Source organism: Populus nigra, chromosome 9, assembly GCF_951802175.1.
Source record: "Populus nigra chromosome 9, ddPopNigr1.1, whole genome shotgun sequence".
NCBI classification, from domain to species: domain Eukaryota; kingdom Viridiplantae; phylum Streptophyta; class Magnoliopsida; order Malpighiales; family Salicaceae; genus Populus; species Populus nigra.
In genome coordinates this window covers 16,169,516-16,181,384 of record NC_084860.1, presented here as the reverse complement: position 1 = coordinate 16,181,384, position 11,869 = coordinate 16,169,516, and the positions used below count along the sequence as shown (strand labels likewise).

Genomic DNA, 11,869 nt, shown 5'->3' with positions numbered 1-11,869 from the left:
CTAGGCAATGCATTATATCTTAGGCCTTGGCATAGATATTTCCAATGTAGTATTACAATGGAAAAAAAATATTACATTATAAAATAGAATTTCAGCGGAGGTGAAATTCTAGATTTAATTTATTGGAAAAAAATTATTAAATTATAAAAAATATTGTTGTATGTATTTTCATAGAAGTAAAGATAAGATACTTGAAATGTATAAGCATTGTATGAATAAAGTTCAAAAAAAAAAATAAAGATAATGAGAAGAGATATTGGTGGAGAATGAGGCATATTTTAGTAAATTTTGTTTCTAAAATAGTATTATCTATTAAACTTTATTTATCTCAATAAAATAATATTATTAATCATGATTCGTGAAAATTAAATTCTAAAAAAATGATGAATATATTGTTAATAAAATTAAAAGCATCTTATAACTTGTGAGGAAAACAATCTTAACTATTAATTATATACCTAACAGAGTTACACATAAAAAGTTAAAAAAAATTAAAATATGATCTAAAATAGCATATAATGTATTTATTGAATATGTTTATAATAATAATAATGGATATCAATTTTTTACATACAAATTAAGTATTTAGATATTTGTCTCAATCCATTAATAAAATCAAATATTTTGAAAGTGATGAAAAGGCATAAGAAAGCATACAACAAACCATAATTTATGATAGTTGGTCAATGATACTGACGAAGCAACAAAAAAAAAATAACAAACATGATTAAGAATATAAAATTATATAAAATAGGGATCATATAAAAACTTTAATTTGAAATTTTATTTTTTGATATTTTCTTGTCAAGTAATCTACATCTATAAGATATTTACAATTCCTTAAATAAACTTAAAAATTTACCTAAATAATAAGAAAACTTGAAAATAAAAAAAAAAGTAATAAAAGTCCTAAAAATTAGGAAAATTTGTTCTAAATAAAGCCAAAAAAATAATAAAAGACTTCTAATTCAAATACAAAATATAATCTTATGAGGTTATCAAAAGACCTTTTCAATTTTCAATTACTTTAAAATTTTAATCCTATAAAAAATAGAATCTCTAGAATATCCTAGCAAATTCTTAATCAAATCCGATAATTGGATTGAAAATTATACCCAATAATATAAAATTATGTATTATAAAAAAAAATCTCCAACATTAAATACCTTGTAATAAGTAATAGAAATATTTTAAAAAAAGATTCAAGATACAAGTCAATCAAATAAATAATAAACACATAATTTAACATTATATATAAATTGTGAGCATAAAAGATATCTTTAATATGTATAATCAATTATTTTCGATTATATAATTTTATATTTTCAAATTACATATATTATTAATATTTAAATTTGATTTAAAAAATTGCGGTTACCTATCAGGTCAATATTTTTTTTATTCAATTTAAAATTCATTCTCAATGAAATCTGATTCATGAATTTTTTAAATCAACCATTTAAATCATATTAGGTTTAATAGCTATTATTAGAATGCAATTACATGAAAAAATCTGTCGTGACGATTGTCGTTCCAGATTCAGAGCTGACAACGGGCTGTCAGATTGAAAAACAGGCTGAGAAGGGAGGAAACCGATGTTTCAAATCCCCTGGTTGCCAGCAGCAGAGCCTGCAGACAGCGGACCAATGCCCAAATCCATGATAGTGGAATCACAAATCACAATTCATAAGTACACAGATGTCCATATCCCAAAATGATTGACACTATATATTCTACAAATTTAATCAAATAATATGGTGGCTATAATTAAATAAATATCATGGAACAAAGCTTTATGAGCTTAATTTACTAGTAAATTACTGATGCCCCATGGGATCGATGTGCCTGAAGGATGAAGATAAGCTTGCGGCGGCCTCATTTTGTCATGGCAGGGTAGTTCCAGGGAATAGAAGGAACCCTAATTGTGCTTACTGCAGCAGCCACATGTAAAAGGTTGACCAGAGGGTAAGAGACAGTGCTGATAAAGCATAACTCCACAGCATAATGACTGAACATTCACCTTCACCGGCCTTGAAAAGCTGTGCAATAACCCCTGTCAATTTAACAACAAATAACAAACTGATTAGCAGGTTTAGTATTCATCAGGTAATTTTTTCACTGGTTTTGTAGCTGGCTCGAGGATACTTCTTGCCGTCAAATCGGAAAAATAAAATATTAGTTCCAACTTTTAGTATCAAGTTGCCATACCTACTGTCATTGCAGGAGGAAGTGCATATTGAAGCAGAAGGATAAACTGATACAAGGAGTCTGATTCAACCATGCCGAGATGATGTGCCGCTTTGACAATACCGATGCCAATAATTGGCAAGAAAATATTTCGCACAGCTACAATCCCTGCAATGACTGATACACTCACTCCTGATTTTCTTAAACCTGAAAGAGTATGGAGTTAGTGATTAGAAATCTTGAGGATGTAAATTTGATTTTTCAGCAACTAGAGGCAGGATGTATGTAAAGGAAATTAAGCATGAGATGATCCAGGTAGATTCAGGAAATTACCTCTGAGAAGGTTAGATCCTACTATCAGTGTCATGCATGGAATTGTTGCCTCTCTGCAGGTCAGAAAATTGTATAAACAAGATCAATAACAATGTTGCTGTAAGTTCCTAAATAACGAAGAAAGTTACATTCTGGGTTATATGACACAGGACGACAAATCTAAGTGCAAGAAGAAGTGTGGACGAGTTAAACGAGTATTTTGATGAAAACACGTGTAATTTTATCCGGCCGTTGGATTAGACTAAGATTTGGCCGGCAGGCTAGTTCTATAATGGTCAGCTGTAAAGATAGACTTGCCATCATCAAAAGCCAAAAAAAGTCCATAATTGATTTATTACCCGAGCAAAGATGCAGAACTATCAATCACGCGAAGAGGAGCACTATCCCCGATCATCAGTATTCGGATTGGAGAGACTGTGCCAATTATAAACCCACAAATCTGAAGGAAATTAAGGAAAACGAAGCAAATTAGTGACATGTACATTGGTAGATTAAGCACTGACGAACTCGACAAAATTACTCTTCTGGTTTTCCTTTTTTTCTGTATCTATCATTAAGACTTGTATGGTTTGTGATTATCGCTATCAAAGAATAATATTGAAGATTAGAGAGAGAAAAAATTATCATTAAATTTTTAGCCTACCGCTGCAATTGTTGCCGGTGCAAACACCATCTTCAGGTTGATCTTTGCTGTAAATTTCTTAACAGACTGAAAAATCTTCTCCATAACTGTCAACTATCATCAAAAGAATTTAATTAGCAAGGTTACGCCATCCAATATCTGCAGAGGAAGAGCTAAATTTTGCATTAAAAAAAAAACAGATGCTAGCATTTGTAATAATAAACTAAGGCCAAAGAAATCTTACTTTTTCCCCAGAAATAGTTAGAGGAAGTTCATCTTCCTTAGAACAGCCACTGGAGCCAGAGTTTTTTCTTGAAAGAAGTAACGCTTTATAACTTTCAGAATCTGATATGGGTTGATTTGTATCAGTATCTTCAGCAATCTTATCTGAATATATCCTCATGATAATATACACATAGGTCCATATATAAATAGCTCCAACCTGCATAATCAGAATAAATAGTAGCATGAAAAAATGAATGTAATTCCTTCTATAACAAAACTGAAAAGAATAATAGAATGGCAGATCATACCGCCATGGAAAGAGAAGCATAAGTTGTTCCATTAGTGGAGCAGATAGTTGAATCTCCAAATGGGCTATTTGACTCCATGCAGACTGCAGGAACAATAATTAGAAGCAAATTCCCCAGATTTCCAGCAGAACAGCAACCAATGACAAGGCCTTGGAGGTGCGGCGGAGTTTTTGTGATTTTAATGAGAATCCAAGCCAGTATAGAGCCGATTATGAATGTCAGAAGGATATTGACTGGCATAAACCATCTACACCATCACCACAACAATTTTTTTGTGCCAAGAGTTAGTTTCAAGATTGCCTTAAGAGTGAAAATTGGTGCGAAAAGTATCACTCACAAGGTACTCAAACTTTGGAAAGTAATGGTCTCTCCAAGCTGGCTAACCACGAGCGCTGGACCAAACAGATAGAATACAAGCTGCAAATACACAAAGCAAATTTCCTTTTTGATGAGATGGAAGGCAAGAAGAAGTAAATGTAAAGAACAGAATCATGTAAGTACACATATATTGGACTCACATTATTCATGCAGTGTCTTGCATTCGCTCCCAGGAGATCTATGCGATCGAGCGCTAAGAACAAGCCAAGTCCAGTAATCAAGAGTACTTTCAGAACTGGCATTAATGCCGCAACAAAGAGATCAAGAAATCCCATCACACACAACTTCTCTGCAAAACTTGCAAGTTGATCTCTTGACACTCCTATGGAAAAGAAAAGGAAGTTCTTTCAACGGATATAAGAGCGTTTCCTAAGAACGTAGGAGTGAAAACTATGGAATCGAATCTAATGGAAAGAAAAAGATACGAGTGTACCTCTTTTGACAAGTTTGGATAGTCCTAAGCAAACTCAAGCTTCTGCTGATACTTTGGAGGCAAGAATTACAGAAACTGCTTGTTTCTTACAGACATTAGCTAATAGAGTTCTGACCATTCAACTAGGAAATACTACCTTAATCAAGAGCTCTTCCTCTTTGTCTTCTTTAGTGGAAAACATTATATCTTCACACTTGAAAATGTCGGAATCTTTTTGTAGACGAAGCTAGCTGGTGGGTATTTTTTATTTTTTTTCCAAGTGTGTTCATCTGTAAAATATCTATACTATTTTTCTGAAGGCCTCTTGGTTCAATCTGTAAAAATTCTACATCTTTTAATGCATTTCTCATCTGCCCGTCATTCTCTCCTATCTTTTAAATTCTATTCTTTAATTGTTACCCTTTTTATTGCTTTTTCTTTATTTTTCTTATTTTCTAGTTTATTTATTTAAGAAGTTGCAGTGAGACAAACTATTTGAAAAAAAAATATTTAATAATAAAATTTTAAATTATAATTTGACTCTTGAAAGTTACTGTTTGTTCACAGTACTAAAAAACATAAAAGTAAGATGAACACTATTTTTTTATTGAAAAAAAGAAAGGAGTATAATTGAGAAAAGACACTTGATTGAAGTTGCCAGCAAACCTTATAAACTTGCCGGTTAGCAACCTCACACAATTATGTCCTAATATCATGGCTTACACACGTCGAAGTTCTAACCATTTATTTTTCAAGAACTTGTACATCTTAACTTGTCTCCTTGCTCCCGAAATCAAAAATGATTTTTGAAACATTAGAAATTAAAAGGCTGATCTACTCCCACTAAAAAAGTTTAATGATTTTTTAATTTTATTATTCTAATTTATAATGAAATTATATTCTTTCAGGTTTAAATATTTTTTTTATTAACATGAATATCCGGACTAATTTATGTGTATATCAACTAATTTCATAGGCTCTGAAGTTAACGACTATATAAGTTTTTAGTGATTATCATATCAGCAAGTACACGATTCGAACCTGAAATTATAGGAAAGTAAACTTTTTAGTCTTAAATTCTTGTTACTAGATCACCGCCTAGATATTCTAGATATTTATTTTTCAAGAACGTGTACATATTAACTTGGGAGTTAAATGAGTTTGCCTTCTAACAGGAGATCGGAGAAATAAATTTCTTGCAATGTTCCAGATCAAAATGTGAATGTGAATGAAACACCTGCAACTCGATCATAATTAAACTCTTTAATAAATTGGGTTAGCTGACTGTCTGGATCAAAAGTTTTTTGTGTGCAAAAGAAAAAAAATGTGTTGGCGCTGTCGATTTAGGAATTAAGAATTAAATTACAGAAAGTTTATGCAATGATTAGAATTAGGTCAACGTTCATGTGATTAATTAAGAAGTTGAGACATTTGTGTTTCACGGGACACCACGCTTGACCAGCCCACCTCACAGTCACCACGGTTCGCTTTAAATTTTAAAAAAAAATAGTTAAAATTAAAAATTATATTTTTTATTATTTTAATGCATTAATATTAAGATAAATTTAAAAAATAAAAAAATATTATTTTAATATATTTTTAAATAAAAAAAACCACCACAACACTCCCACTCCCATGATTCATTTAATTTATTTAATTTGATGCTAATAATTAGAGAGTTTCATTGCCTTTCTCGTTTTTCATGTGTTTCTCTGAAAACAGATCGGTTGGTGGGACCGGGATTTGTACAAGATCAAATAATTCATTCTCTAATTAATATAATATTGATGTTGAATAGTCAACCTCTAGAACCCGCGGCCTATCTAGCATGATTATTTTTATCGTCATGCATGACTTCTTGTTGATTGCGAAATGGTGATGCAAGACTTTCTTGATTGATCTTGCATATGGTGGTCTTTGCTTCAATAATTTGCTCACTTCTTTCATGCAGTTTTTATATTATATTATAATTATAAACTATATTATAAAAATAACTAATAAAGATAAGTGATTTATTGTCACGTGATTGTCCTCATTATTGTTGATGATTTTTTGTTCTTTTATAATCATTTAATTCCTTATGAAGTGGGATTTATTTTTTTTATTGATTAATGTGGATCTTCTGACCAGTTTGTACGTATCTCAATTAATTATATAAACACTAAAATTAACGACCTTGTAAATCTTCAATGATCATATATCAGGATTCCTTTTACTTTACCTTGTAACGCGTGTGTTTTATGAAAAAAATTGTTTTTATGTTGAATAAATATTGTTATTACCGAATAAAATTATAGGGTTTGGTTCAAATAAATTTAAAGAAGATAGACTAAAATTAACATCATTAAAAAAAAGGTTAGTTTTATGCATTTTCATTGTTCAAGAGACATGGTTTTCAACACTTTGGTTCCTTTTTAAAAATCTATATTTCAACCCTAGATAGCTGATAGATAAAAAAAATTATTGAAAAGAAAAAGAAGAACAGCCAGCCAACCATAAATAATTCAAGAAAAAATAGATTGCCATCTAGAAATTTTATTTCATTTTTATTCTTAGTTAGCAGGCTAATTAAAGTTTATTTTTACCTTGGAAATTGGGTTATTTAGGTTTCAAGAAAGTATATTTTAGGTGTTTTTAGCTAAAAATTTGATTTTTGGATTCAAAACATTGACCTTTCACTTTCCAGTTATTGATCAAAATTTATATCAATATATGGCATATTATCTACTCAAGCGCATCACCCACTCCATTAAAAAAAAAAAACAAGGATAATCCAAACTTGGTAAAATGGAGTGGAGGGGACCAAAATGTATAGTTATATTTTGAGGGGGCAATTTCATCAAAATGTCTTAAAAGATTCTATTAGTTTATACCGAATTTTAGAAATTTTATTTCAAACTTCGGGGGCGGGGCCGGCAGGCCACGCCAAAATAAATTATATAAAAATAATTTTTATATTATTTGATTTAAAATCCTAATTTAACAATGCTCGAGTTAAGAATTTTTAAGTTTAACACACTAAACTAAATTTAATGGTAATATTAAAGAGTTATTTTATTTGTTATTTTTTTATATTAAATTAATTACCACTTAGATCCTCTTCTATTAATTAATTAAGAAGCTGTTATGAACTACTTATGATAGATAATGGAGCAGACAGGTATTTTAAATAGTTTTTTTTTTTTTAATGCCATGTGTGCTTGACCGGCCACCCCCTGGCCTTCCTGTGTTTCAAGTGTTCTCTGAAAAAAATAAAAAAATAAAAGGAAAATCCATTTGGTGGGATCTTATCGCTGATTTTCAGGATCAAATAATCCTTATATTCTCCATTGTTGAGGTTGGATCGTTTTCTTCAAGAACTATTAAAAGCTCTCATCACTGGCTGCATGTCTTAGTTAGAAGTATGGAGTCGATGAGATTTGGCATCGCTTTCCTCTTTGATTTGTCGCAAAGAAAATAATAGTAAACTAATTAATCATGGAGCTGGTGGCCCTCGAGTGCTCTAAAGTATAGGTTAAACAATATCTGAATAAATTTATTTGATTTCATATATTGTTGAATTGCTTTGGGAAAAAAAAACATGTTTTATTTTATATGATTATGTTTTAAGTATTTATATTTTTAATTACTACTACTCTGCTACTAAAAGAACCGAGGGCCGGTTTAATATATTTTTTTAATTATTATATAATAACTTTCTGTCGTAGCTTATTGATTGAATCGCGTGTTGATAATCGAAGATCATGGATCCGACTGTTACTGAAAGTAATGTTGAATTGCTTGTTACTGACTTCATGTTATTTTTGTGTTTTTTTATTTTTTTTAAAAGGGTAGATATATGCCCACGCGCCTGAGTTTGTTGTGATAGTTTTTTTATATAGTTTTTAAGATTTTTAAGATTTTTTATAATTTTATGATTTTCTATAATATTTTTTATTTTTTTATTTTATGATTTATCATTAAATATTTATTTAAATTTATCATTAAATATTGGATTGTGTTAAATTATTTTTTATTTTTATTATATAATATAATATAATAATTAATTCGACATAGTTAAGCATCTAATTTGGATTACGGGTTTAGTAGGTTAACCAAGATTAATTTGACTTGTTTTTTTTTCTTTGATTTTTTTTGAATTGACAAGTTAACAAGATCATAACAACTCTCATATTATTTAATTTAAAACTTAAACAAAATAAGAGGTTAAGAATTTTTAAATTTAAATAGTTATATCTAGTTTAATAATAATATAAAAAATTTACTGTCTTTGTCTTTGTGTGTGTGTATAAAGATTAAATAACTTTTAACAATTGTCTTAAAAAAAAAGTTAGTAACTTGTTGGTCACTGGAAATTTATATGATCATTAATTTTAGAGTTTATAAAATTAGTTAAGGTATGTACAAATTAACCCGAATACTCATATTAATTAAAAATAAAAAAAAATATTAGCTGTTTGCGAAGGTGGCCTCGATTCTCTTTCTGACAATAGACAACGCCGCAAATTACGCCCAAAGCCTCATGTAAAAGGACGCAACATAACACCACAGCATTATGACAGAACATTCCGTCTCAGCAGCCCTGGAAAGCTGTGCATCGGCCCCTGCCAAGTCGATGAAAAGAGCACATATTTTACAAAATGATTTATCAGAGGCGATTCAATTTAAGCTTTTATCGGGGCCTCGGCAGCCCAGACTAGACTCCTCTTCTCTGGACCTATACGTTTCACGCCACGTAATGCCTTCCACGTGAGGCAGGCTCTAGCCCAACATTTCTTTTTTTCGCAAACTTCTGTGCCTGCTGCAAACTTTACAACCTGCGGAAAACTGTAGCAGAGATTTGCTAGCCATGAGGAAGCATTTTAGCTTCCTTTAGCAGCACCTGTAGTGGCCTTGTACCCCTGGACTTTGTTGTAAAATATCAGTAAGAACTTATTTGACAATACAAGTAGCAAATTTACCAGAGTTACAATGGAAAAGTGGGCGACTGTACAAGGTGTATGAGTTGAAAAAATAGCAGGCTTCAGGAGAACAGCAGATCAAGAAGAAAAGACATTGCAGTGACTATAATTGGTAAGAAAATTCCGAACTGCCTGCAATCAATGTTACAGCATCTCCAATGGGAGACTTCAAAGAAGAACCAATGGAAAAAAAACTAATTTTTTAGCTTTTTTTTCTTGATTTTGCTGCTGCAGAAGATTATCTAAATGAAGAGTCAAAATGGCTTTTATGTCGAAGAAAAGTCATTCTTTTATATCTACGAAAAGAGCTGAAATTTAGACATCACATTCTACAAATCTGGTTCTATAGGAGTTTAGCTGGCTACAGCCCACTAAGATCGTTCTCGTGCCAAAATCCTTATACTCTAAATCGCATGGGAAAAGAACTGTTTTGGAATCGTAAACCTAGACTCTCTGCATTGTGGGTGTGCTTGATTTGAAAACATTGTTCATCCATATTTAGGAACATTGTAACGATGATTTTGCTCTTTCCACTAAAAATCTTTAAACTAGCAATTTTGATAGTTCGGTCTTTACATAAAGCATGCTGGTCTTTATTAGATTGTCTAGAGATAACAAATTTTTTTTACGTTTTAAAATCAGGATAAAATGATCAAAATGTCATCAAAAGAAAAAAATCTTAAAACTAACATTTAGAGGTGATTTTGTTTTTCACATTGGTTTTTTTTTATTATAGTCAAATTGGTTAAGAGATAATTTGATATTTTAATAAATATAACATATAAATAAAAAACAAAAAGTGTCTGGCACGTGTAGGGCATGTGTAAATGTATGAGAGGTGCCCGTGCCTTTTAGACGGCATATCCATGCCTCCTAATGAACAAAAATTAATTTTCATGTGTTGTTAGAAGCGTTATCACATTCTTTTTTTTATAGAATCGTGATGTGATTCGTTGTTGACAGTTTTTTTTCTTTTCCTTTATTTTTTCTCTCCTTCCCTTAAAAAATTGCAATGCCCATGCAAAAATTTAAAATCGTCCCCTAATTTTTTGAGATTTTAACTTTAGTCCTTGTTTTTTGTATTTTTAGTTTTTTTCTTAGCCTTTTTGTGAAATTCTAATTTGTTTTTAATTACACAATTCGATCAAGTTTGTGTGGTCCTCATTTTCTTATTGTTTTTTTATTCTTAGGTTCTTTTGTTAAATAGATTTTTCTTTTCAATTTCATCCTTTAGTCTAAATTTTGTTTTTATTTTTTATTTCAATTTTGATCTTCATTTTTTTCCTTTGGGTTCTTTTATTCTTTTGATTTTTCTTTTCAATTTTAATATTCTATAAAAAATCAAAATTATTTTTTATTTTTATTTTTATCCTCATGTTTTTTATTCCTATTTAATGTTTTAAATCCTTCAAGGGTTTGAAAAGTTAACACTAGTTGATATCTTTTTTTTTTGTTTTCTTTTCAACTTTTATCATTCAACAATATATATATATATATATATATATATATATATATATATATATATATATATATAAAGAGCTTCATGGTCTTCTTTGTTTTCTTTTCTATCGAGTTATCTCGATCGCATGATCTAGGCCACATGTTTAGTGGGTTGACTCAATCCATATTACCCGAGTTATATATTTATCATGCTAATTCGGGTTGAATGATGTCATTTTTATACCCAATTTCATCTTCTTTTTTTTAATGGTTTTTGGTCTTTTTTTATATAAAAAAATTGGTCCATATATGTCGTTATTTATTTTTAAACCAACTTATTTGACTCAATTAGATCTATAATTTAATTCACTGATTTTTCTTCTTGTTTTAAAACATATTTACAACATCTAAACATCATTTTGTATGCAAAATAAAATTTACCCCCGCAACACACAGTCTTTTCATGACCATTTCAATACATATTCAATAATGGTCAAGTCCATTATTTCTTTTGAATAAACTATAAAGAAACAAAATTGAGATTACTAATATAAAAAATTGAACCAGCATGACTGATAACCTAAAACCTAGTTGATTTAGGGTTATAATTTTTGAATTTCACACACAAAAAAAAAAATTAATTTAATTAAAAACTCTAGTTGACATAATCTTCTAAGTTGACCAGTAAAACTTAATTAAAAAACCTATTAACTTTTTTTTTTAACTATCTTTTAATAAATATTGTATTGATTTATTTTTTAAAAAAATAAATAAATTCAATCATTACTCTAAACTCATAACTCTAATCATACCTGCATCCCTAAATCTGGTTTAATAATTGTGATTGAGAGGCACGCCCACTACTGTTTTGGGCCAATTTTGAGATCCAAATGACTGGAATCAAACAAAAATCCAACATCATATTTTAGAAGGAATCTCGAAAAACATTAACAAACGTACACGTGTGGTATTATCTGTTTAAGGTAACTCGGGATGTCCCATT

The 11,869-nt window shown here is 29.9% G+C and overlaps 1 protein-coding gene across 1 annotated transcript; it reads right to left on the bottom strand.

The window, feature by feature from the left end:
• Positions 1 to 1,683: 1,683 nt before the first annotated feature.
• LOC133703152 (protein PIN-LIKES 3-like) lies at positions 1,684 to 4,849 on the bottom strand. Its single transcript, XM_062127594.1, has 10 exons — positions 4,487 to 4,849; positions 4,194 to 4,375; positions 4,013 to 4,092; positions 3,676 to 3,922; positions 3,387 to 3,584; positions 3,164 to 3,256; positions 2,859 to 2,959; positions 2,521 to 2,573; positions 2,209 to 2,394; positions 1,684 to 2,053 (listed from the first exon to the last, which is right to left on the bottom strand). The coding sequence occupies exons 2-10, from the start codon at positions 4,326 to 4,328 to the stop codon at positions 1,929 to 1,931; spliced, it is 1,218 nt and encodes a 405-aa protein (XP_061983578.1). The 5' UTR covers positions 4,329 to 4,375; positions 4,487 to 4,849; the 3' UTR covers positions 1,684 to 1,928.
• Between the last annotated feature and the right edge of the window lie 7,020 nt (positions 4,850 to 11,869).